The sequence below is a fragment of the Cnephaeus nilssonii genome, assembly GCF_951640355.1.
Source record: "Cnephaeus nilssonii genome assembly, chromosome: 18".
NCBI classification, from domain to species: domain Eukaryota; kingdom Metazoa; phylum Chordata; class Mammalia; order Chiroptera; family Vespertilionidae; genus Cnephaeus; species Cnephaeus nilssonii.
The window spans coordinates 3,816,746-3,843,373 of record NC_137089.1 but is presented as its reverse complement, the minus strand read 5'-3'; the positions used below and the strand labels follow the sequence as shown (position 1 = coordinate 3,843,373).

General features: G+C 57.2%; 1 protein-coding gene across 1 annotated transcript in view; it reads left to right on the top strand.

The window, feature by feature from the left end:
- TG (thyroglobulin) overlaps positions 1-26,628 on the top strand; it is a gene marked incomplete at its 5' end in the record, with an annotated part of 161,903 nt that overhangs the window by 30,300 nt on the left and 104,975 nt on the right. The window contains 12 exons of the mRNA XM_079796113.1: positions 1,284-1,505; positions 4,193-4,342; positions 6,603-6,773; positions 9,545-9,661; positions 10,440-10,555; positions 11,942-12,050; positions 14,815-15,006; positions 17,413-17,577; positions 21,118-21,183; positions 23,115-23,195; positions 25,202-25,339; positions 26,267-26,443. Of these exons, the coding sequence (XP_079652239.1) occupies positions 1,284-1,505; positions 4,193-4,342; positions 6,603-6,773; positions 9,545-9,661; positions 10,440-10,555; positions 11,942-12,050; positions 14,815-15,006; positions 17,413-17,577; positions 21,118-21,183; positions 23,115-23,195; positions 25,202-25,339; positions 26,267-26,443 (1,704 nt within the window). The remainder of the gene's footprint in view (positions 1-1,283; positions 1,506-4,192; positions 4,343-6,602; positions 6,774-9,544; positions 9,662-10,439; positions 10,556-11,941; positions 12,051-14,814; positions 15,007-17,412; positions 17,578-21,117; positions 21,184-23,114; positions 23,196-25,201; positions 25,340-26,266; positions 26,444-26,628) is intronic.

The window sequence follows — 26,628 nt, the reverse complement described above, 5'->3', positions numbered from 1 at the left end:
CTCCTCCTCTGTCAAGTGGAGCCGGTGGAGCTGTAATCCCTCCCTGTGGGTCTCTGGTGAGGATTATCAGCCCTGCCCCCGGGAGGAGCTAAGTATCAAACAGTGTGTAAAAACCAATCCATTTCTGATCAATGGCTTACTAGCGTTCAATAATCTCACCTGGTTCTGTTTCTGTGAACATTTTCTAATTCTCCACTGGACTTTCTGGGCAGAGAGAGGGGCTATAGGTGTGAAAAGGGTGAGAAGGTGGAATTATAAACCTCTGTTGGTTTATAGTTCACCTCCTGTCCTCTCCAAATGACAAAACATCTCAGACCACTCACACTATGTAGACCCGTGACTGTGTTTCTAGAACAGGCGGGGACAGTCAGGATGGGTCGTGGGGGTAGAAAGTGAGGAGACGCAGAGGAGACTGTGTGATAGCCCGAGGGTCCGGACTGGCTGGACACGACCTCTGTCCTATGAGAGGAAACTTCTGGAAAAGGTGGCCAGGGTATAACCAGAAGGGAGACGGCATCTCTGCCATTCTGCCGTCCTCGTGGCAATGAACCCCCAGCATCGTGAATGAGGGGTCCCTTTGTCTCCCTCTGGGAAGAGCCTGGATAATGGGGCTGTGCTGGGAGCCGCAAAAGGTGGGGCGATCATCCCCAGCGTCAGTGAGCTGACTGCCGTTTCCGGCCGCGCTGGCTCTGCACAGCCTGTTGGAGGCAAGCGCTCCTCGCATGCTGGGGTCCGCCCGGCCCCAGGTGGGGGCTCCTCTACCTCCAGGAAGCACTCCCTTCCCCAGAGGGGGCCTCTCGGTGTGCACGGAGGGGGAGGCTCATTGCCCCCTGCAGGCTCTGCCTTCGCTGCCGTGGCCCCATCGCACACTCTCTCTCCGAATCCTCACCGCCTGCGAGAGAGGCGCATCCATATTGCAGATGGGGAAACTGAGGCTCAGAGGTGGTGGCTTGCCAAACGGTGCTTATCCAGACAGGGCACCTTAGATCGGCGACTGCAGTCATGGTGTCCTGTCCCGGCGCGGCAGGGAGGGGGTCGCGTGGGCGCCACAAGGAGGGCAGCGCCACAGACCGGGGCTGGAGGGCTCCCTGGGCTTCTGACCCCTGTGTGACCTTGGCCGGCCAGCCAGCCCTCCTCTCTGGGCCCGTTTCTCCCTTTACTGTGAAACACTAGGTAGTGCCTGGGTCTCCTCTCGGCGTGGCTGTCTGGGGGCTCTGCCCCGCATCCTCCCCGGCCCCGGCAGAGCGCCGCGAGGTGACTCCCGCTCCGCCCGTGTCTTACAGAGGAAGCCTTGGGCAAGGGCCTCGCCGGGCGCTTCGCGGATCTGATCCAAAGCGGCGGGTTCCAGCTGCATCTGGATGCCAAGACGTTCCCCGCAGACACGGCCCTCCGCTTCCTCCTGGGGGACAGCGTGGGCCCCTCGCCCAGGACCCGCTATGGGTGCTTGGAAGGATTCCACCCAGTCTCGGCCCCCAGCAGCGCCGGTCAGGACCCACTGGGGTGCGGTAGGTCCACCCTCTCCCTGGACTGTTGCTACTGAGCTAGGCGAGGCTGCGGGAAAGGCCCCTGGCGCTCGGGGAGGGTGCACGTACAGAATCTTTCATTTCTTTCTTTAAAAAAAAAAAAAGAAATATTTTTACTGATTTCAGAGAGGAAGGGAGAGGGAGAGAGAGGTAGAAACATCAATGATGAGAGAGAATCATCAATGGGCTGCTTCCTGCACGCACCACACTGCGGATCGAGCCCGCAACCCGGGCATGTGCTCTGACAGGGAATCGAACCATTACCTCCTGGTTCATAAGTTGAGGCTCAACCCCTGAGCCACGCCGACTGGGTGAATCTTTCTTTATTCAAAAGTCTTTCAATCCCCCGCTGTGCGTGGGCAGTCACCACCCATTGGGTAGCAGCTGACACTAGAGGCTCAGATGACAGGACAGAAGGAAGCACCCCGAGGATTGAAGTCCCCCTTCCCCTTGGACGCTGGGATAGCGCAAGAGCAGGGGGGCGTGTGAAGTGGGGTGGCTTTGTGGGGACAGTGCGCCCGGCTAATGGGGCTGTAGAGATAGGCAGCGAGAGAGTGGGAGAGGCCTTATGGCCCAGCCAAGGGGCTTAGACTGGTGTGTGTGTGTGTGGGGGGGGGGGGGGGCGGGCAACATGAAAGAATTTTAAGTGGGAAAGTGACAGGGCTAGGCCTGGCGTTGCGCGCGCAGGCTAAGGGAGAAGGCCCATTCCGCTTCCTCACAGATCCTGGCTGTCATTGTGTGACTATGGGGCCGCGTGGGCATGACCAAAAGCTCGAGAAACGTGCAAACTCAACGAGGCCACACGGTCTCGTTTCATGGGGGACGGGATGGAGGCCACAGGGGTTTTCTGGTGATTTTCCGGCTGGGAATAGACCTATAAGAAAAGGTGGCCAAGGTATAGTCAGAGGAGCAGGGAGTACCTGAAGGATGACTCCCTGTTGGTGCCGTGGACTCAAGGGTCTTGGAGGGGACCCACCTGCCAGGGGAGGATGGCGATCCCCCGGGCATGGTCTCTTTCTGACTCACACACTGGCAAGCTGTGCTTCTGACCCCTGTGTGACCTTGGGCCAGCCAGTCCTCTCCGACACCCTGGGTAGTGCCAGGGTCACCTCTCGGCGTGACTGACACAGGGTTCCTCTGGGCGGATGAGACTGTGGCCGTCGGCGATGGAGAGAAAGACACGTGCTTGTCCCGAGCACGGTCCAGAGGCGGCACTTGCCAAGCAGGCGTGCCCTCCAGCCCAGGTCTGTGCCGCTGCCCTTCCTGTGGCATCCGTGTGCCCCCCCCCCCCACCCCGCCAATCACCAATCTAAGATGTGGGGTGGGCAGCTGGGGCTGGCGGGAAGTTTTTGTTTTCCTTTAGCCATGGCTTTGGAGACCACTTGGAAAAAACAGTCCCAGCTCCGGGGTTAAAACACTAGAGATGATCAACAGCCTGACTCATAGGCATACTGAAACCCCGTTCTCGAGCGAGGCCGCCGGAAAGCGCACCGCTCAGTTTCCAGGTGTCTGGGTTTCTGATTGACTCAGAAACGCCGGTGGTGAGCATGCTCTAGAGATAGGAGTTGCTAGGGCAACGCTGGCTTCGCTCTAGCACGCCCCGCACGCATGTCTGCGCTTGCTACTTGGTCAAAGGAAGTTGGTTGCCTCGGTGGGTGCAGGAAAGGCTTTGGTTTGCAGAGAATGGGGCTCAAGTCCAAAGTCATGCAAGTGTTGTGGGGAGAGGAACTTGACCCAGTCTGCCGACCCCAATGTTAGTGCCCCTACTCTGTGCATGTCCAGCCTGTCCTTAACTGTGGGAACTGTTGCCATGGCGACTGATGGTTGGAATTCATCTTCCAGGTGGTTCTCCAGTATCACCTCTTCCCTTCACCCACTAAGCTTGATCTCAGTAGCTTCCTTTGCTTTGTTTGGCTTCTCTCTCTCTCTCTCTCTCTCTCTCTCTCTCTCTCTCTCTCTCTTTCTCTCTCTCTCTTTCTCTCTCTCTCTCTGTTAATCTTCACCCAAGGGTATTCCATTGATTTTTACTGGGAGTGGAAAAGAGAGGGAAAGACAGAGAGAAACATCGATGTGAGAGAAACACATTGATCAGTTGCCTCCTGCACCAGGCCTGACCAGGGCTGGGGAGGAGCCTGCAACCAAGGTGCATGCCCTTGACCCGAATCGAACCCGGGGTCCTTTGGTCCGCAGGCCGACACTCTATCCGCTGAGCCAAAATGGCTAGGTCTGTGTGGCTTTTCTCTTTCCACTCCTTGACTGATCCAAACTCATCACTGCCTCAGGATGTTTGCACTTGCCTAGAATCCGTCCTCCTCGATCTTTGCCTGGGGCACTTCTCATCACTGAAGCCACAAGTGTCACCTCTCAGAGGGGCCTGGCTCGCTAGCCTGCCCTCCTCCCTCCCTGCTTCCTTCTCTCCCCTCTCTGAAATTCTGGTCCGACGCCCTCTCATCTGCCAGCCTGTTGCCTCCTGGGGAGCAGGCGCTGTCTCCCTTCTTCACAGCGTATCCTGGCTCTTAGAGCCCAGCACACGGCAGGTCTGCCATGCCCGTTGTTCAGTGAATGAGCCCCGCACCGGCTGGGGATTTCACACGCACACCCTGCGTGCTGTGAGCTCAGAACTGCCTCAAGTTCTTACCGTGAACACACGTCCCTGCTTATCTTTGCAGTGAAGTGTCCCGAAGGAAGCCATTTCCAGGACGAGCGGTGTGTGCCCTGTCCTGCGGGATTCTACCAGGAACAGGCCGGGAGCGTGGCCTGCGCCCCGTGTCCTGCGGGCAGAACCACCGTTTCCGCCGGAGCCTTCAGTCGCTCTCACTGTGAGTTCTGAGGGTCTCGCTCGGACACAGAAGCGTGGGGGGCAGTGGGGACACAGCGGGGTGTCTTCGCCTTGGCGCGTGGCAATTGGAGGCGGATACTGCTTCGTGTGGGGGCTGTCCCACGTGTGGAGGAGGACACCGGCCCTTTCCCATTAGAGGTCAGCAGCAGGCCCCGCCCCACCAAGTGGTGACAACCAGACACGTCGCCAGACATTGCCAGGAGTATCTGATGGGGACAGAACTGCCCACCCCTGACAACCCTTGGGTACACAATGCAATCATCAAAGAGGCCACCATCTTAGAATGGTTGTACCCCACCACGACCGAGGCCAGGCGTCTTACCTGTGCCGTCTCATTGAGTCCCCCCAGTTCCCCTTCTGGGTCAACATGATAAGCCGAACTTTTACCGATCGGAAGGTTAAGACTCAGAGAAGTCATTTAGCCAAAGTCTGGCCTTTGATCTCGGTACTGATTCCGAAACTTATCAGATTGGCAGGCGGAAGACTCTTTCCACCTGCAGGCTTTGCCACTGTGTGGTTCATGTCCTTTCCCTTGTACGTAGGTCAGGACACTGTGTACGCATGGCCTTCCCGTAGCTCACGTGATTTCATGTGGCCCACTTAACAGTCACGTGGGCGTCATTGGGTTTCCCCGGGTAAGGACTCATAGCCTGAAATTGTGTCAACAATTGGCTTAAAATCTGAATAATGTGCCCAGCCAGCGTGGCTCAGTGGTTGAGCATCGACCTATGACCCAGAAGGTCAGGGTTCGATTCCTGGTCAGGGCACATGCCTGGGTTGTGGGCTCTATCCCCAGTGTGGGACATGCAGGAGGCAGCCGATCAATGATTCTCCCTCATCATTGATGTTTCTCTCTCTCTCTCTCTCTCTCTCTCTCTCTCTCTCTCTCTCTCTCTCTCTCTCTCCTTCTCCTTTTCTCTCTGAAATAAAAATAAAAAAATCTAGTGACAGAATTTGAAAGTAATTAACTGAAAGAGGTCAAGTCACCTTCTCTGACCAAGGCAGTTTCCTTGAGCAGAAGAGCAGTGGGAATTCCAGGAGGCAGGAGGGATTTCCTAGTTGGGGGCGGCCATTCCTCTGGAGGAGTCTTCCCCAGGAGAGGGAGTCCCCGACATTGCCCTCCTTGTGCACACGCTGACGCATCCACTGTGGTTGAGGGCGACCTCCCGTGCTGTCACCGCTGGAGGGACGCTCTCTTACAAGGGGGTCAGCGTCATGTACTGGCCCTTGTTAATGAGGGGGTGCTACCAAAATAGCAGGAGTGGAAGGGAGGCAACAGGAGGGGAGAGAGAGAGAGAGAGAGAGAGAGAGAGAGAGAGAGAGAGAGAGAGAGAGAGAAACATCGATGTGAGAGAGACACATCAATTGGTTGCCTCCTGCACGCATACAGACCAGGGGTGGGGTTGCAACCTGCAACCCAGGTACGTGCCCTTGACGGAGAATCGAATCTGAGACCCCTGGGTGTGCCGGCTGATGCTCTAACCACTGAGGAACACTGGCCAGGGCGATGCATATACCTATTTTGTAATTAGAAATCACAATGTCACAGTGGGGGAGACGCTGGGGTGCAAAGGGAGCAAAACCAGGTCAGGTCCCTGCCCTCTTGGAGCGTCGACTGAGTGGGAGGCAGACAGTGGTCAACGATCCATTCACATGGACCCACGGGAGGAATAACGGTGATAGGGGAGTGTGTAACCGTGGGACGTCAGGGGGTAGGGGCTGCCCCTGTTGGGGGGGCGGGGTGAGGATTGACTTGAAAGCTAATGAGCTGTGAGGAGTGAACTCACTGAAGACGGGGAGAGCTGAGCACCAGGAGAAGAACCAGCAGAGCAGGGCCTGGGTGTGAGCAAATGGCACGGCCGAAGGTGGTGCGTGCATGCCCGGGGATGAGGGCAGAGATCGAGGGAGCTCAGGGCCCATGTGCAGAAGCCAGGCCTCAAGGGTCTAGTGGCCCAGCAGAGAGCCTGGGCATCATATTTGGGTCAGGGCGGAGCCACTGAGGAGTGATGATCCAGGCAAACATGTCAAACTCGCGGTCGGCCGGCCGGCCGCATGCCTCCTTTATTTAAACAAGGTATGTGGCCCGTCGGCCGCGAGTTTGACATGCTTGAGCTAGAGGGTGTGTGGCTCAGATGTGTGACGTGGCTGTGATCAGTGATTGGGAGCCTGGGATCTGGGGGGAGGAGACCCCAGAGGCACGCCATCGACCGTCCAGCATTGTGTCCGTCTCCCGGTTGCAGGCGTCACTGACTGTCAGAGGAACGAGGCCGGCCTGCAGTGTGACCGGGACGGCGGGTACCGCGCCAACCAGAGGGACGGGGACAGCGGGAAGGCCTTCTGTGTGGACGCCGAGGGGCAGAGGCTGCTGTGGTCTGAATCGGAGGCCCCGCTCACGGACTCCCAGTGTCTGAGTATGTGCGGCCCTTAAACAGCGCGGTGCTGGGGCGGGGGGAGCTCTCCAGGGCTCTCTAGACGGGGAGAGACACGTATTTGTCTCCAACTGTTTGCCAACGAAATTTTTTAATCTGTGTCCAAGCTGGAAGACCAGTAGTGAGATGAACAAATGCCCCGCACTTAGATCCGACAATCTTTTGTTCTCTGCCTTGTATCTTTACTCTCTGGAAAGTAAGTTTTAGGCACCATGAAACCTCACCCCTAGACACCTGTGACTGAGGAGAAATGAACTGTGAGCATTCACCTGCGAAGCTTCCTTGGTTGTTCTGTGGGCAGCTTGCCTCCAAAGAGCTGGTCCGCATTCCTCCCTCCGGGGGATGTGGTGGGGAAGACTTGAGGGCCAGGCCCGGTTCCATGATTTCCTCGCTGGGTGACCCAGGGCAAGTTGCTCAATGTCTCTGGTCCTCAGTCCCCACAGTGGCCTCCTGCCTGCCTCCTGAGACACGGTGAAGGTCACGCCACCCTTTGAAGACGACAAACATTCCCGGAGCGGTCCCCTGGGCCAGGCACAGGCCCTCCGGGAGATGATGGGTGGGAGAGCCTGGGAGCTGGCAGAGGTCCACGATGCTCGGTGTGATGGGCGTGGGGTCAGAACTAGTTCAATCCCGGGGGAGCCCTTGCCAATGGGGGTGGCAAGGCTGCTGGGTGGGCGAGCTGGGTGCGTTAGCGATGACGTGCCGACCACAGGCAGTCAGTCTCTCAGGATGATGAGCAGGCTCAGCGCTAGTTGCCTGGTTTCCTCATCTGTGACGCAGGGAGCAGCTGAGACAGCCTGCAAGGTCCCTTCATCCTCCCCCCTCTGTCTTCACCCTGAGCCCCACCTTTCTGGGGGCCCTTCTGCTGCTTGAGGCCGTGGCTTCCCTTGGCACACCTGGGCGCAAGCCCTGGCCACCGGTCACGTAAGTGTCTGTGCAAGGAGAGCGAGGACATGCATGCGCTCACTGTGTGCCAGCTCCCGTGCCAGGCATGATGTAGGCCATCACGTGGGAACCTCGCAGGGCGGTGGGCAAGGGGTTGAAATAGTGCCCCCAGTCGTTTCGTTGAAAAAAGTGAGGCAACGCGTGTTTCAGTGGCGTCTCTTCAGCAAATTGAACTGGCGCGCGCCTCCCTCTCAAACCGTTCTTTCCGTTACACAATCTGCTTCTACCCGGATTGCTCTGCCTCCATATTAAACACGCCTGCACATGCACACACAGTACATGCAGGCGCGCACGCTTGCACACACAGCCAGCCAGCTCTCCTGCAAAGTTGCTGCAGCTGATAACAAAACACACCTGGGAAAACTCAAGCGCGGAAATTTCATTTTCTAAGGCTCAGAACCATCATTTCCTTCTCCAGCAACATGCCCCCCCCCCCCCCCCCCCAGTCCCAGGAGCTGTGTGCAGTGGCCCCGAGGCTACATGGCGAATCCAACGAAAGTCACTGTTTCCCACGATCCTGGGAGGCTGAAGCGATCAGGAGGGTGGGCCCTTGCCGCCCTGCACACCCGGGCCCTGGGGGTTCCCGGCCACCCGGGACCCTCACCTAAGGGCTTGCATCTGACCCGCAGCCCTCTTTGCCTCGTGTCCGCGGATCGCAACGTGCACTTTGTAAAGCGTCTCTTATTTATTCTGCCCTGTGTTCCTGGGGGCAGAAAGGGCAGCTTGGTACACTTACCAGCAGCTGCCATCAGGAGCAGCTCAGCTTCGCCAAGTTCAATGCCACCTCCCTGGGGGACAGCTTAGGAAGAGCCTCCAGGCTGATCCTCCCCGTTGTGACGTGGTTCTGTAGGCAGAGCCCGGAGCTTAGGCGTCCCCTCCGGTCTGCAGGGGGTTTCCATGTGCAGGAGCCGCCCGTGCCCCCGCCCCCCAGCCCCCCGGGATGTCTGTGTGCCTTCTCTCACATCCCCTTTGCTTGCCTCGAGGGGAGCTTTCTCGTTGGAAGGGACACCGCAGTCTCATTTTTGAGGCTCTTGTCCTCGTGAAGAAGCAAAGGGCATGGAGTTGAGCTGCATCGCTTCCCAAGCAGGTGCTCGGTCTGCTCTCCCCCGCCCCACGCTGCGCCCTGCACCGCAGGCCTTGTTTTCTTGGGAAACCACGACGCCTTGTAACGGGAGGCCCGTTCCTGGCGAGTCGCCGCGTGGTTTCTCACTTGGCGAAGGCTGAGCTCCAAGGCCCGGAGCCTTTTCCTCCCTCGTCTGGTCCCCGGAGCGCAGACCCGAGCCCCGCTGTGTGCCGGCCGCTCGGAGCGCAGGTGTGACGCGCCTTCAAACCAGCACCATCGGGAAGGCGCCCGAGCCCCGTGCCAGGCTTTCAGATTCACATGTGCCCTAGGCACACGTGCCCACCGTCTTTCACAAACCACCTGCCTCTTTCCGGGAAGAAGTGAAGTTGTGTTACGGAAAGAAAACGTCCAACAAGGAACTGTGAGATCAGGACTCAAAGGGAAGGTAGGGAACCCCGCTGAGAGACAATCTGTCGATGAGAAAAAAATGAGTGGTAAGGACGAACGTAAACTCCATTTGCTCGCTTTTCTCCTTCCTTCCCGACAATGAGGAGGGACCTGAGACCTAAGTTTGAGCTCTCGGTGCTCCGGAGGAGGCCGCGTGTGGGACCACCTCCGAGGGAACCCTCTCCCTGGAGCATGCCCGTGGCCCAGGGCCGGGGCAGCGAGGTGACCGCTCGGCCAGCGCTCTTTTTGGCTTCCACCCTTCAGAGTCCGACTTCAGACATTGCGAATTTCCTTTCAGTGATGCAGAAATTCGAGAAGGTTCCGGAATCGAAGGTGGTCTTCGACGCCGAGGTTGCCGCGGGAGTCAGGTCCCAAGTGCCTGGCTCTGAGTCCCCCCTGGCGCAGTGCCTGGCAGGTGAGGGGCGGGCATGGGGGCACCTGGGGAATGAATGGTGTGCAAACCTGCTCTCGCAAGACAAGTCGAACGGAACCGCTGAAACTAGCGTGAAAACATACACTTCAGCCTCAACGCTCTGGAGTCCGTTGATCCCCCCCGAGGTGCATTTAACGCATCATTTCCCTGAAGAGCTGATAGGGCACCTACTATGTGCCAAGAGCAGTGGGACGCTAAAGGTTAGGGGACACGAGTTCCTTCTAGAACTGCATGTCTGGGTTGGGTGACACTTCCGTCTGTTTTATTTTACTTATTTTTAAAATATAATTTTATTGATTTCAGAGAGGAAGGGAGAGGGCCAGAGAGATAGAAACATTGATGAGAGAGGAACATCATTGATCGGCTGCCTCCTGCACACCCCACACAGGGCATTAAGCCCATGACCCAGGCATGTGCCTTGCCCGGAAATCGAACTGTGACCTCCTGGTTCAGAGGTTGACACTCAACCCCTGAGCCACGCTGGCTTGGCCACATTTGTCTATTTTAACAGCGAGGCCTGAGAGGGGTAATAACAGCTGCCATTTATTTATTGAGCGTGGGTCTGTATGAGGATTATTTCATAATCCTGCAAGCATGGTGAATAGTCGTTGTTGTCCCATGCTGCAGGTGAGTGTGTGTGTGTGTGTGTGTGTGTGTGTGTGTGTGTGGTGTGCGTGTTTGTGTGTGTTGGGGCAGGGTGTCGGTCTGTCCTCAGCATCACCTGGGCGGGACATGCGCTGACGGTCCCTGGTGCTTGCAGGCTGTGCCTCGGACCAGGCCTGCAGCTTCCTCGCAGTGTCCATGGTGGGGCCAGACGTCTCCTGTGACGTCTACGCTTGGGCAAGTGACAGCATCGCCTGCACAGCGTCTGGTCAGGTGAGTCCTGGCCGCCACGCGGCCTCTCAGCCTCTCGTCTGTCCGTCTGTCAGACACACGCTGGTGGGATCCACGCCGGGCTGGTGAGGTGACGGGATGAGTGTCCATGGCCGCTCCTTGTTGCCCCCGTGTCTTCAGAGAGATGAGACTTTGGGGAACGGAGGCAGCACAGGCCTGCTGGTGAGGGAGCTGCCACAACGGGCGCTCCTCTGAGCAGCAGCGTGTCCGGACCCGAGAGGCAGAAGAGAATTTCGGTGCTGAGCACCCCCCCCCCCGTTCCCCACCAGCTTACCCAGCGGGCAGGCTGGGCACTGCATGCCCCTGGCCCTCTGTTCAGAGCCCTCTGTCCCTCGGAGTCCTAGACCCTGGCATCCCTTTCCATTGTGGAAGTAAAGCATGGCCGTGGCTTACAAAGGGAAAAGTCAAATCATCGTTAGACCCTGCGAAACGGCTGTTTCTGTGGGCGAGAGCTGGTAGAGTGTGGGCAATGCCATGGCTACCATGGGTGAGGGAGGCAGGAGGGTGTGCAGGGGAGCCCCCTCCCGTCTCCTAACCACTCGGCCCTCCGCACACATGCAGACGGCATTTCCCTCTCCAGCCCCTGTGCACCCGTCCAGAAACGTCCTGTGTTTATAAGCATCTTTGTTTGTTTACATGCTAACATTTGATAATGCATATTTTTCTCCCCTGTACTTTAATAATTAACCTTGTTCTTTTTAAAAAAATCTATTTTTATTGATTTCTGAGAGGAAGAGAGAGGGAGAGGGAGAGAGAAACATCAATGATGAGAGAGAATCATCGATTGGCTGCCTCCTGCACGCCCCCCACTGGGGATCGAGCCCACAACCTGGCCATGTGCCCTGACTGGGAATCAAACCGTGACCTTCTGGTTCATAGGTCGATACTGAACCATTGAGCCTCACTGGCCGGGCGACCTTGTTCTTTTAATGACACACCCCAGTCCGTCCTGTGGATGCCCACGCTTCACCTTGCATTGGCTGAGGACATTGGTTGGCAGTTCTGCCACGTCACCTGCAGTGGGCCATTTCGTGCCCTGCGTCCATGCCCCTTGCTCCCGTGGGAGTGTGCGTTCATGAGTGACAGCTGGAGGCACATGGAGGGGACCCCCTTGAGTGTTAGCTCTTTCCAGCTCCCCAGTCTCAACAGAACCACCTGTCCCGCCCCTGGAATTCCCCTGGAATGACCTGTGTCTGTAGCTGGCACTCGGGGCTGCAGCTGACTGCTCACATGTCTGCGTCAATAGACTGGGAGGGAAGAATGGAGAACATGGAAATGCAGCCCGCGGGTGCCTCGCTGTGTTGGGCTCTGACACCTGTCTGTGGAACGGCTGGCACGGGGCGATAATGCAGCCTCTTTCACCTCCAGGAGCAGGGCGCGGCGGGGAACGCCCAGGCCACCGGCTTTGGAAGTCTCAGGTGCCAGGTGAGGGTCCCGCCCAGGGACCAGGACTCCGTGGCCGTGTATCTGAAGAAGGGTGAGTGTGGCCAATGGGTGGCCCAGACTGCTTTCCAGCAGGCGCACTCGGAGGGGGGGGGGCGGGGGGGGCAGGGGCCAGACTGCCCCCACACTGCCCGAGCCCCACTCCCCTCCCTCGCTCCTTTGCTTCCTGGGCAGACGTGTCCAGGCTGAGCATCTGACAGGCACCTGCTGAGGGCTTGCCATGTCATCTCCCTTTTCACCCTCACCTGAGGCATTTTCTCCACTGAGTTTTAGAGAGAGTGGAAGGGAGAGGAAGAGACAAACACCCGTGTGAGAGAGACACATGGATTGGTTGCCGCCCACATACTCCTGACCAGGGCCAGGAGCCTGCAACCGAGCTATGTGCCCTTGACCGGAATCGAACCCGGGACCCTTCAGTCCACGGACCGACACTCTACCCACTAAGCCAAACCGGCTAGGGCGACAGGTCGTTTTCCCTCGCACCCTCGTGTCTGATCCTCAGCACAGGCCTGCGGGGACTGGGAGTCATTCCCGGGCGAGAAACTGAAGCACAGGGCGGACGCAAAGGCTGTGGGCAGAACCCACGGAGCCCAGACTGTGCGCCCCGCCCAGCCCCCGAGGCGGCCTGTGATGTGGGGGCACCTGGGCTGCGGGCTCCTGCAGCTGCCTGGCCTGGGCCTTCCCACCCACGGAGCTTCACTCCCCCCGCCCCCACCCCCGTGTCCCTTTCATCTCTGCCCTCCGGGAAGTGGTCAGACCGCCTCGCGGCTACTGGCTGGGGACCAGAGACAGCCGCGGGGACCCGAGCAGGGATGGGTGGGATGAAGATGGCAGCGTGCTATACTGGTCGGTCCGTAATTCAGGGCAGGTGGCCTGGCTCGCAGCTTCAGACCTGGGCTGCAGACAGCTTCCTGCACGTGGGACGGGGCCACACTCAGGCCCAGAGCCTCGTCTGACCTCGCTCCTCAGCAGGGACCACGTCTTTGTCTCCTGTCTCCAGGCCTTCTCCCACCGCTGCCTCCGTCCTGCTAGATGGGGCTCCCCTGGGGGCCTGGCGCCCCGAGAGCTCGGGCGTCTCTGATCCACCGCTAGGGTTACCGGACTTTCTGCCCAGTGTTTATCCCAATCACACTCACTGTTCATCTTAAACATAGCAAAGCAGGGAGGTCAATTGCTAAAAAGAAAACAAACAAAATACAACAAGTAGCCCCTCCCGAAAAGTCAGTTTAAAACTAATCCGTGGCCTTGTATCACAGTTTTTAAAAACCCAGTTCTATTTCTTGTTAAGTGTTGGCTATATTTTTTCTCCTCCTCCTCTCCTGAAAGTTTAGACTTTGGGGGAAGTTGCAAGGGAAATTGTGACGTTTCCTTGCTGCCAAACCAACCAAGGGCAGACTACTTTTTTTGTTTTGTTTTGTTTGACTTTTTAAAACATTTTTATTTTTAAGCAGCAAAGGCAGAGAGCCAGCCCTGCCGGGTGGCGGGGTGGTGGGGAGGAGGGGGAGGGTAACCGGGGCCTGGCTGCAGAGCCCTGCTGTGGTCAGGAGCGGCACTGTACCCCCACCTTCTGTAAAGTGGGAATGCACTGTCCCAGCCCAGGGAGAGGACACATTTCGGAGCGTCTCCGGCATAGTCTGTGGCACGCACACCCACTCGCACGCCTGAGCTTGCGTGACCTGGAAGACGGGACAGCTTGACGTGTGGTTCGGAACCACCCTCTGTCTGCACCCACCTAAGGCCGCAGCCTTGAACCTGGAGGGGTGGCTGTGGGTTTCTCAGAATCAGAAGATGGTGCTCGAAGGTTCCTTGGAGACTGTGTGGCCCAATCCCCCCATTCACGGATGAGGTCAAGAAAGAGGGAGCATCCAGTGGAACCCGGGACCTCAGGGCATGATCTCCCCGCCTCTTAAAGGCCTCCCACCCCTGCTCCACTGTCTGGGACTGGACCTTATGGGGTCCCTGCAGCACTGGCGTGTCCCAGGAGGACTCACTGAGCACCCGCAGTAGGATACCCACGTGGCAGGCACTGTGGGTGCAGCTGTAAACAGCACAGACGGAATGGTTGATTGATAAAGAAATTGATCCAGGTGCCCTAGCTGGTTTGGCTCAGTGGATAGAGCGTTGGCCTGGGGACTGAAGGGTCCCAGGTTCAATTTCGGTCAAGGGCACGTGCCCGGGTTGCAGATTCCATCCTCAGTGTGGGGCATGCAGGAAGCAGCTGATCAATGATTCTCCCTCATCATTGATGTTTCTCTCTCTCTCTCTCCCTCTCCATTCCTCTCTGAAATCAATAATAAAATATATTTTAAGAAACAATAGCAGGCCTAGCCGACTTGGCTCAGTGGATAGAGCATCAGCCCATGGACTGAAGGGTCCGGGTTCAATTTTGGTCAACAGCACATACCTCAGTTGCAGGCTCTATCCCCAGCCCTGGTCGGGGCACCTGTGGGAGACAGCCAATCAATGTGTCTCTCTCACATTGATGTTTCTCTCTCTCTATCTCCCCGCTCCCTTCCACTCTCTAAGAATCAACGGAAAAATATCCTCAGGTGAGGATTAACAACAACAAAAACAAACAAACAAAAAATAATAGCAAACGTCAGCTCTCCACACACCGCCTTTAGGCCCGCCACGGTGTCATGGCTGTTTGTCCTGGTCTGTGGGCTCCCGGGCCACCTCCCTGCACAGGCACATCCGGCCTTTCCTGGCACAGAGAGGATCGCAGCACGGACCAGTACACCCTGGTCAGCCCTGCATTGTTTTAAACATTTAAAAAAATTGTTCTGCCTTTTCCCCAGGCCAAGAATTCAGCACGAGAAGCCGGAAAAGCTTTGAACGAACCGGTTTCCAGAACGCGCTCTCCGGGATGTACAGCGCCGCCGTGTTCGCGGGCCCGGGGCCCAGTCTGGCGGAGGCGCACCTCTTCTGCCTCCGTGCGTGCGACCGGGACGCGTGCTGCGATGGCTTCGTCCTCACCCAGGTCCAAGGAGGTACTACCGATGACAGCCGGGGTCTACAGAGGACGGGGAGGGCGTGGGGTCACCAGTCTCGACAAGGACAGAGAGTATTCGCCCTAAACAGGCCACTCTGATCTCACTCCCGTCTCCAGGAAGAGCCGGGAACCTGGGAGTCGAACTGAATTCCTCGTCCACTGCCCTTCCCTACTTCGTCACTCCCACTTCTTGCTGCTGCTTTCTTAATTGTATTTGGCAAGGAGACTAAGTCCATCCTCACCTCTGCTGTCCATCATCGGACTGTATTGTGTTGTTTTTTTTGCCAGTGGTGCCACTCTTCATTGCTCTCTCACCCCAACCCCAGTGCTAGGTCCCCCTCCCTCAAAGTCAGGCTGTGCAACTCTCAGCCCTCCACAGCCTTCCTCCTCCTAAAACGTGAGCGTGTCTCTTATTGGTATATCCAAGCTCGCATGTGCATTTCTCTGGTGGATTAAAACGTTGACACGATGAGATAGCCTTGTGTCCTCACCCCTGGGAGGGGACTGAAAACGCTGAGTTTAGCTCACAGCGACTGGCAGTGGCTCAAGGAGAATGCGTTGCTGGAGTGGCGGGGCGGGAATCTGGCCTGGAGCAAGTGCAACCCTAGAGTTCCTTGTAGGTGCAATGCTCTGTGGTCATATGATGGGCGTTCATGCTAGTGTTTAGATAAGCAACAGATAAATAGATAAATGATAGATGATAGATATATAAATAGATAGATGATAGATGATAGGTAGATGATAGATTGATACATAGATGGATAGATGATGATGATAGATACATAGACAAATAGATGATAGATGATAATACACAAGATAAACAGGTAGATACGCACATGTGCACATGATCACACACATGTATAGAGCATGTCTTTATGAGCACATATTTAGAGACACTGCATTCCAAGCTGGGGCGCCCCCTGCCTGCGTGTCTTTTCAGAGGACACGGCTCCGCAGACTCGGCTGCTCACCAGACCGTGTGATTGCCAGCCGGAAAGGCTGACTTCACCCTCCGGAGGAGCCCAGGTGGAGGAGTGATTTGTTCCGCGGAGCAGGGGGCCCACAAACCCTTTTCCATGTGTTTCTGGCCGGCGGCCTGCTGGCTGCTCCCGCCGGGTGTCACCTGGGACCTGAGACTGGCGGGGAAGCGATGCTCTCTTGGAGACAGACCCGAAACCCAGGCCGGTGTCGCTCCCAGTCCCGTCCAGCGGCCAGATGTGGGGCTGTGACTGTACAGCGTTGGCTGGGCCTGCCGACGGCCAGGAGCAGAACCCGATCCGTCCTCGCCCCGCAGCCTGCAAAGTCACTTAACTTGTGGGTGGATCCCCGCCTGCCCCTTCCCTCCGTCCCCTCCAGCCCAGCGACACCCCGCCTCCCCCCCACTCCAACCCTCAATGGCTTCATTCCCACTGATCGTTACTAATGGAAATTCCCGATGCTTCCAGACCTGCATTTCAGCAAGGCTGCTTGGGAGTGGGGTTCAGAGGGACTCCGAGGCCCCAGGTTCACGCGATTGCAATGGAAACTGGCAATATGCTCAGCAAAGTGACCTCTGACCTCTGGCCCCACCTCTCAGACACTCGGAGTTCTCGTTGATACGCTAACGGAGGTGGGGAACCTTTTTTATCTGCGAAAGGCCACTCGGATATTTATAACATCATTCACGGGCCATACAAAATGGTCAACTTAAAAATTAGCCTGCTGTATTGGGCCAAATATTTAAAAAAATATTTTTTTATTGATTTCAGAGAAGAAAGGAGAGGGAGAGAAAGATAGAAACATCCATGATGAGAGAGTCATTGATTGGCTGCCTCCTGCACGCCCCACACTGGGGATGGAGCCTGCAATCCGGGCCTGTGCCCTGACGAGGAATGGAACTGCAACCTCCTGGTTCACAGCTCGGCACTCAACCACTGAGCGCCGGCTGGGTTGGACCAAACATTGAATTAGCTCACCCTTAATGCCTTGGCAGGTCCAGGCCAAATGCTATCTCGGGCCTCACATGGCCCGCAGGCCGGACGTTCCCCACCCCTGGGAGTCTGGCACCTAGAGAAGCAAGCGGCACGGTGTCTCTCCCGAGGCCTGAGAGCCGAAGGAAAGAGGCACCGGCCTCTGCTGATTCCTTGTCTGTGGCTTGACTGGTGAGAGGGACAGCGAGGCGGGCAGACGTCCTCCCAGCTCTCCGCAGGCTCTTCCTGCCCCGCCCTGGGGACTGTGCCAGTGGAGACAATGGCACGGCCACCAGGGAAGAATAACCCCATTTAACACCGGGCTCCTGGGTTCCAGCTCCCTGTCCACCTGAGGGATTGTCCCCTGGCCTCTCCTAGCCTCTCGGGCACAGCGGCCAGGCTCCGAAGGGGCCTCTTCCCGTCACACCAACCTCCCTCCTCTCCTGACCCCCCAGGTCCCATCCTCTGTGGCCTGCTGAGCTCCCCCGACGTCCTGCTTTGCCATGTCCAAGACTGGAGGGACCCCGCCACAGCCGCGGCGAATGCTACGTGTCCCGGGGCGACCTCCGGCCAGGGGAGCCGCCCGGGGACACTGCTCCTGGGCGGCCAGGAGTTCCAGAGTAAGTGGCCTCCCGCCCACGTTCCTTCAGGACTAGTGTCCTCCCCGGCGAGGTTTGCTGCTGCTCTCGTAGGAGCCCTCTCCAGACCCCGAGGAACTCGTGCTTCTGCTGAGAAACTGGGCCCGAAAGGCTGCATCGGCACACACGGGGCCTGGCAGCCGCTTCCCTTAAGGCTGCAGGTTGGCGGAGCGAGGCCGGCTCAGCGGGCGGCTCTGCGGATCTCGGCCCGGCTCGCTCGTGCATCCCGGGGCCCATGGCAGGGGCTGGGCTGGTCGTGGCGGGGGTGGCCTGGCCCTGCCTCGCGGCTCTCCCGTCCCTCTCCTGTAGATGGCAGGAACGGGAGGACCAGGAAAGACAAGCCGGGTCTCCGGAGGGCGAGGCTTGGCTCTGACAGTCACCCCGAGAGCACATGGCGGAGGGGAGTCCAGGCGTGGGAAGACCCCCATGGCCGTGCGTGGCCGGCACCTCACAGGCTGGGCAAAATGTGTGACTGCAGAGGGGTGGAGACCTGCAGGCAAAAATGCCATCTGTCCCCACTCTGCAGCTGAAGAAACTGAGGCGCGCAGACGTGAGGGCTTCCCAAGGCCTCAGAGCAGGCGTCCTCACACTACGGCCCGCGGGCCACATGCGGGTGTTTTTGCCGTTTTGGTTTTTTACTTCAAAATAAGATATGTGCAGTGTGCATAGGAATTTGTTCATAGTTTTTTTTTAACCAAAGTCCGGCCCTCCAACGGTCTGAGGGACAGTGAACTGGCCCCCTGTTTAGAAAGTTTGAGGACCCCTGCCTCAGAGCTTGTAGACAGAGGGCTGGGTCTGAATTAGCCCTTGAGGGGCGAATGGAGTGTTTGACACACGGTAATAGTGTTAGGGGACATGACAATCCTTTAAAAACCCTGCCATTGTTTTCTGTGACGTTTTAAGAGCTGGATTGTGCCTTATTAATTTTTGGTTTTACACCCTCGAGCGTACAACCCAGCCCAGAACATCATGGGGTGCGCCTTTCCCAAAGCCTGGAGGAGACATCACCGAGTTCGGCGGAATTCCACGACGCTTAGTTTCTTCTGGGGGCAAAGAAAACCCAACCGCTCATTTATGTGACGGATCATGGACATATGGTATCGATTATTCTGTGAGGTAGCCCAGGATGGAAAGGAGCATTTGAAGAAAGACGTGGGATATACTCATGGGCAATAAATCCACAATGAATTGCTTAACACGGAGCATGTGCTTGGTAGTTGCCCAAGAAGTGAAGAATGTGCCCTTGTCTGGCCTCCTGGGAAGGACTGTTACCCAAGGACTTTTGGAGTCTGGGGTTTTGGGGCTTGGTGTATGTGCATATTTGGGGTGCAGTCAGAATTTTACGAAGGATGTCTTTTGATGGGGATTTCAGGCAGCCCGAGGCATATTCCAAACTGGAGGTTGGAGCTACCAGCATATTCTACTGCAAGATTTAAAGGGCTGCCCGTCCGGGGTGGCTCAGTGGTTGAGCGCTGACCCATGAACCAGGAGGTCAAGGTTCAATTTCCGGTTGAGGCACATGCCTGGGTTGCAGGGCTTGAACCCTAGTGAGGGGCCTGTAGGAGGCAGTCGGTGGATGATTCTCTCTCATCATTGATGTTTATGTCTCTCTCTCCCTCTCCCATCCTCTCTCTAAAATCAGTGAAAACATATTTAAAAGAAAAGACTTGAAGGGCTGTGGGGAGAAGGGGACAAATGGTCCAGGAAAATGGGGGCTGGGGAAGGGGGTTCAGGTGTGAGTTGCAGAGATGAGCTGGGAGGTGTGTGAACAGCCATGAGGAGGAAGTTGTGGGGCTCATGCACCCACCCATTTCTGTTTAAAAAGCTTTGTGCCTGGGTTGACCTGGGCCTCAAGTAGGAACCCACGCAAGGTCTGCATCTCCTCAATTTCCAGGGGGCATGTCTGGATGTTTTCAACTATTAGGTGTTGGCGGGATTGAGCTTCCTATTTCCAAGAAAAATGGCTTAGCAAGCTCTGGGACGGCATATGGCTCATTTCCGACAATGGCCTGGAGTGTAAAGGAATGAAAAACAGGCCGGTTCCAAGTCCCCCTCTGCCCGCAGCGACTTGAAGCTCGACAGGACCCACAGGCCTTGGCAGCCGCGCTCCAGGTTCACCGGGAGTTTCAAAGGGTTCCTGTGGTTGAGCGACGCAGAGCCTCCGGCAATGGCTGGTGCTCCCCCGCACGGGGTCTGCTTTGCATCAGCGACTGCCACTCTCTCGGGCGCTGGGAGCTGGGTGGAGAGACTTACAATCATCCCCGATCATTGGCACCAGATGTCCCCGGAGCAGATGTCTGATGGGTGCCTACAAGCAGGACGCCCCTGTTGGTTCTTTACAATGTCACTGATTGCGTGTCACCATGCGCTTCGCACTGAGTGGACTCAGGACAAGGTTGATTTGGGAAGGTCAAGAAATACGAGACCTGGGGCAGTGATGCGGGAGGAGAAGGCAGCCGGTGAAAGGTGCACTCTGAACCCGGGGGAGTCTGGCCTGGAGTTCTGCCCAGCTCAGGACTGTGGATTCCATAGCCACACAGATACAGCGCGTGACCTCCACAGAGGGCGGTTAAGACCACGCAGCCCTCCATCAACCTCAGGAGCCAGGCTCCATGCCAAACCCCAAAGCCCTAACCGTGTCCGTGAGCCTGCAGCCCTGATTACGGAGCCGGTGCTGATGACTCAGAGTCGGCAGGCCTGTCTGGGGGACAGGGACGTCCTAACCCAGCCGTCGTGGAAAGAATGCAAGGGTGTCTGGACAGGCAAAGCCATCCTCCTGAAATATTGCTCAGCCAGCAGGGTGGGGATGATGGTTGCTTGGGCTCTAGCTACCCTGTCACGATCAGTGACATCGAACCAGGGACGTGTGGGGCATGGAGAGAAGGTCAGAAGTCTGCCTTCGGAAAACGAATTTGGTGGCGGATGGACGTGGGCCCTGCGTTGACTCCGTGGCTCTGAGTGCCATCGATGGCCTTGTTGTCCTCATTCGTCCCTCCTCGCCAGCATCTATGTACTGAACACCAGTTCCCCACAGGGATTGTGGAGGTGGGGGATCTAAAAGGAGTCAGACCCAGTTCCCCACCTCAGGCACTCTCCTGCATTCAGGGAGCCGGCCAGGCCCGGTCAAGTGTGAGCTTAAAGAGAGGGGCGTTTGGTGAGCGCTGTGCAAACCCAGATGGTGCTGCGGACTGGGATGCTTAAGGAATGAGTAGCCCGGCCAGTGTGGCTCAGTGGTTGAACATCAAGCCATGAACCAGGAGGTCACCAGTTCGATTCCCAGTCAGGGTTCATGCCTGGGGTGTGGGCTCGATTTGGGGGCAGGGGGTGCCCTGAACAGGAGACCAGGGGTCTGAGAGCTCTGGATTTGGGATCTGGGGGCTGGAAGAGACTCCAAGAAGCTTTTAGGGGTGCACCTGTGTGGCGGGAGAGGCCAGTGTGGGGGAAGCGAGGCAGGGTGGTCCAGTGGTCCCCAGTGAGAGCAAGCCCACACCAGCTCATAAAAATACACACCTTCCTTTGCAGGCCCGACCCCCCTGGAAGGGACTCAGGGCCCCCTGACCAGTTTCCAGCAGGTCTATCTCTGGAAAGGTAAGCTCTGTGCTGGGGGCGGGGTGGTGGTGGTGGTGGTGGGGGGGAAGAGCACTGATGACAAGAACCTGCCCGGCCCTGGCCTCACACCGGGGCACACTGCTCTCCAGGGAGACGGCAGAGATCTTCTCTCCAAGCGTGTGCTCTGTGTGGACCTGAAGGGCGTCAGCTCTCATCAGATGAGACACCGAAGTCTGAAAGAAAAGGGGGAAGTGGAAACCCAAGAAAGGAGGGAGGAAGGACTGGCTCCCTGAGACCAAGTTCGCGGCCACAGGCGCCCTTGTTCCTGGAATGGGAGCTCTGATGGCAAGGCCCTACGGGAGGGGGTGGGGCTTCTCCTGGGGTCGTGGCCACAGGTGCCGCGCTCCCTGAGGGCAGGGGGGAGGGATACGGCCCCGGGGGTGGTGCATGGCCTCCCGCTGCGGTGGGTGCACAGAGCAGGGGGCAGGCAATGAGGAGCTCACATGTGTGCACGCTCGGCATCGCCTTCCTGTGTGTCTGGCCTCCTTTGAGTTTCCTGAACGGTGACCGAGTGCAGTGAGGGCCCTTGGGATGCGTCTGAGGACTGTGGGGCGGGAGAGGTGGGCGGGCACAGCCTTGACCCGTGAGGCAGTCCAGTCTCAGGAGGGAGCAGGCCAGAAGTGGACCATTGCTGTCATGGCTGCAGGAGTTGGTGAGAGGCACGAAGAGAAGGTCCCAGCCCCATATATCCCCTCCCTCCTCTCCCCACGACCCCTCCTTCCCGCCCTCTAGTCCCTGGGAGAGGGAGCTGGCAACCTCTTTCTATGCCTGTGAAATGGTGTGAAAGAGGCAGAGTGTGGGCCTAGCGTGGCTGGGAAGGAATTCTGCTTCCATTACTTACCGCCCGTGTGACCTTGAACACACATCAATTATCCCCTCCAAGCCCTGACTCCCCGTAGGTAATGCAGCAATAGAAATAGTACTTGCCCCGTAGAGTGGTGTGGGCATTGGCAAGACAATACATGTAAAGGGCTTAGAACCATGCCCAGCGCATGATAAATGCGGGTTCATGTAGGTGGTGGTGGTGGTGATGGTGATGGTGATGGATGGGGGAAGAGCAGGAGGAGGGAGGAGGAGGAAGAGAAAGAGAGGGAGGGGGGGAGGAAGAGGAAAGAAAGTACCCATCATCATCATCATCATCTTCATTTTAAAATGGTATGATGAGGTCATACACTCCCCCTCTCATTTAGTCTTACCTATAAGGTTAATATACAGGAGGAGGGGGGAGGGGCATTTTTGTTCACTTTTCAAGACAAGAAAAACGAGACTTAGAGCAGTTGAGTGAAATGTCCACAGGAAGTCCTGGGGTGGGATCCAGACACTGGTCCCGAGTTCAGTGCCTCCCAGTGATTAAAGTTCTGATAAAGAAGGAATTAGCTGGTAGAAATTTAAGAAATGGCTTCTCCCTGGGATATTCCCCATACTAAACAGGAGCACCCCAAACTGTCCAGCACCCGATTCTCCCCATCGGCTCACTCTGCTGTCACGGAAGACCCGGTCCCAGCTTGGACATTTAATTTTCTTGACTCTCCATTGATGTACTTGTCACCCACATGGCATAAGCTATTTCCTCACTCTGAGTCTCCGTTTTCTCAAGAGTGAAATGGAAACCTTACTCCTTACCTTCGTAGGGATTGTGAAGATCAATATTTATGAACATGTTTCATTACCCTGAAAGGGGTTTATAAATGTTACTCATTTCAATACCAAGGACAATAATAGCTCTGTTAGTGAGAGGTTGGCTGACATTCCACAGAAGGCCAAAGGGTGCAGACCTGGCCCCGGAATTGTCCCAGGTCATGTGTTGGGCACCGGGCTGCAGACCGTGACGACCGCTCACGTGGCCACCTTGTTGGCCTCCTTCCCCCCCACCCCCAACATTAGAACAACGATTCTTTTTCTCCTCCTAGATTCTGACATGGGGTCTCGGTCCGAGTCTGCGGGCTGTAGAAGGGACATGGGACCAAGGTCAACACCTCCCCCGGAAACAGGTACCAACCCCAAACCCTTTTGATCAACGTGGGCGTCTGGCTATGGAGACAAGATGGGGACGGGAAGGGTCTACGCGATGAGGGGACCATTCAGGTGGCTCCGTTCTGCAGCCGGGACTCCCTCTGAGCTTCTAGCCCAGCTGAGACGGGAGAAGCAGCAGAGCTTTGTCTATTACTCGGAATCCCTCCCAGTTGGGGGGCAGGGGGAGGAGCTCCCCTCCTGATGGGTGTGGAAAGGGTCCTTCTTCTTGGAGTCACGTGATAGCTCTGTGGGCCGTAGGCGTGGCCCTGGCTCGGAGTGTGATGATGGATTTTACAGAACCTTCTCAAGGGCCACAAAATCCTTCACACTGACATTGCCACGAGCCCTGCGTCCACAGTGCTCACCCGGGCTGAGCGCATATGCTGGGCCACACAGGCTGCGCACAGACTAGGATTCCCACCTGCCAGCCACCACATGGCAGTGGACAAGGGCTGCGGTGGGGACAGGGGAGGTGGGAGTGCAGGGGAGGGAGGACACCAGGCGGCTTGCAGGAGTCAGGGCCTCCGAGCAGCCTGGTAGGGTCTGCCAGACATTTCCATTGTCCCCTGGGAGACGCTGTTCCGGGTCAGGGAGCAGCTTGGGCAAAGGCCTGAGGATAGCGCGAGGGTGAAGGCACTTGGACCCCCCTGTGCTGCTTTCCTTCCGTCCTCCCTGTCTGTGCTCCCTGCCTGTGCCAGGCCTGGTGCAGTGGGGGCGGGAGAGGCATGCAAACTGGCCCTAAGACACTAACATGAGATGCAGCACCTCACAGGGCTGGGGGTCCCAGAGGAGAGGATGGCCACGTGGCCCTGGGTGTCTGCCAGCACTAGACTCCTGGCCTTGGCAGACCCCATAAACCTTTATCCCCCTTTAGAGATTGTTGCTGGTAAGGAAGCTCCAAGGCAAAGTGGGGGTGTATGTGGGATGCAGTGGCCTTAGGCCAGAGTCACGAGCTAGAGGGCATTGTAAATGTGCCCTGGGTCATCTCCATCCCCTGCTTCATGCCCCCCGTGTAAGCCCCTCTGCAAAGTCAGACCCTCATGAGGCGCAGATATGCCCCCCACTCCTGGGTCTGGATGTGGGGTCCCTCAGCCCCGGAGAACCTGCTTATAGAGCCACCAACAGCAGAGCAGGGGGGGACAGTGTTGGTCCCTGAAGCAAGTGGAGGAGCAGGTGGGGAGGCAGCAGGGCATGCGTGCAGACGGGGCGCAGTGGCCGGGGCGGCCAGCAGCATGGTGGTGAGCGAGGATCCGTGTCTGCATGCTTCCCGGGTGAGCTCAGGCACCTGGAGGTGCCGCTCGAGATGCAGGTAGAGTCTGGACCAAGAAGAAAGCTTGGGCTTCCGTTCTCAGGAAGTGGGGTGCCCAGCAGGCACCTTCAGCTGGGGATCACAAGGTCTGAAGACACCAGGAGAGATGCGGGGACGGACAAGCTGGAACTCCCAGGGTTGGGCTGAGCGGAGGTGACCGCTGGCCTCACAGATGACGGTGCCTCTGGGAGAAAGAGGGGAGGGACTCCCCCGGGGCTTCAGAAGACAGAAGGGGCGTCAGCGCCTCCCAGTACAGAGTCAGCTTGGACGCCACAGCTGCCTGAGGAGGGGCGGCTGCTGTGGTCGGCACAAATGTGGCGCCGGGCTGCAGGGGCAGCGGCCAGAAGCAGCCGGGGAAAGTCCCGCCTGGGGAGAAGTTGGACCAGATGGCTCCCAAGGTTTCTTCCAACCAAGATGCTCAGATTTTTGCAGCTGCATAATTTTAGAGCTTTCTGGGGCCTCCTGTACCTTTCTCTCCTGGCCAGACCCCCAGTTCTATGGACCTCATAGCTGCTCTGGCCTCACATACCCTAGAAATGTGTGTGTGTGTGTGTGTGTGTGTGTGTGTGTGTGTGTGTGAGAGAGAGAGAGAGAGAGAGAGAGAGAGAGAGAGAGAGAGAGAGAGAGAGATTGAGGAGATAAGGGAAAAGAGGTGACCTCTTTCTTCTCTTCCAGATATGACATCACAGCTCTTCTCCCCTGTGGACCTTACCCAGGTCGTCGTCAGTGGGAACCGGTCCCTGCCCAGCCGGCAGCACTGGCTGTTCAAACACCGGTTCTCACCTCAGCAGGCAGACCTGTGGTGCCTTTCCCGTAAGTACCCTGAGACCCCATCCTTCCGCCTCCTGACCCTGCGGCCAGGCGTCACCGCCCAGGTTAACAACCCGAGAAACAGAGAAGGCCAAACTCAGTGGCGTAACTCCCAGGTCACTGCAATGTTAGCACCACAGGCGATGGGAAGAAAGGATATAACTCATATCTTCAAGATGCTCACACTCTAGTTAAGTTCTACTCTGCTGCCCAAATCCATTATCCATCCATCCATCCATCCATCCATCCATCCATCCATCCATCCATCCACTCATCCATCCATCCATCCACTCATCCATCCATCCATCCATCCACTCATCCATCCATCCATCCACTCATCCATCCATCCATCCATCCATCCATCCATCCATCCATCCATCTTTCCATCCTTCCTTCCTTCCTTCCATCCATCCTTTCATCTATCCATTACCCACAGGCATAACCTATGTTCTGGGCCTTGTGTTTGACCTTGGTGATGAGAAAAACACACACAAATATGCCCGTCAGAGAGCTCATCTAGGCCAGTGGCAAAGTGTCACATGGGAACAGCAGTGGGAGATCAGCCACAGAGTTCATAAGGTTTGACCGTCCAGTGGCCTCTGGACTAAAGACCCTGGCTGTCTCCGAGCTGGTCCTGCATCGATCCGGTGGAGTTTTACCCTCTCTCTCCTGCACTGCTCACCCCTCACCCTATTAGGCTCTGCCTTTATTCGGAGCCACATGGACCCCCTGTTTTGTACACCACCCTCTCCCCAGCTATCAGAACCCCGCTGTTTTTCTTGGGCCTTCCCGACTGGGCAGCCCTGACTGTCCTGGGCATGTGCCTGCCTGGAAAGCCCCCCTCGGAGGCCTGTCTTCTCAGAAGATCCTGCCGAGGTCACGGTCCCCGGAGGCCTCCCAAGCACTGACCCCGCTGCCCCCTTGCTGCAGGCTGTGTCCAGGAGCCCTCGTTCTGTCAGCTGGCCGAGATCAGAGACAGCGCCCCCTCGTACTTCACCTGCACCCTCTACCCAGAGGCCCAGGTGTGTGATGATGTCCTGGAGCCACGTCCCACGGGCTGCAGACTGATCCTGCCCCACAGGCCGAGTGCCCTGTTCCGGAGGAAAGGTGAGCGCGCCGTGTGATGGGCGGAGACTGCGCTTCCCGTGGGCGGAAGTAGCCCGATCCAGTCTTCCTTGGATAAAAATAGACTTTTCCGTGTTCATTACGGAGAGGGGACGCCATTCACAAATGCATCCAGGCGGCTGTAGAGAATAATTCTGCCCTGGAATGCTGGCCCTCGGAGAAGCTAC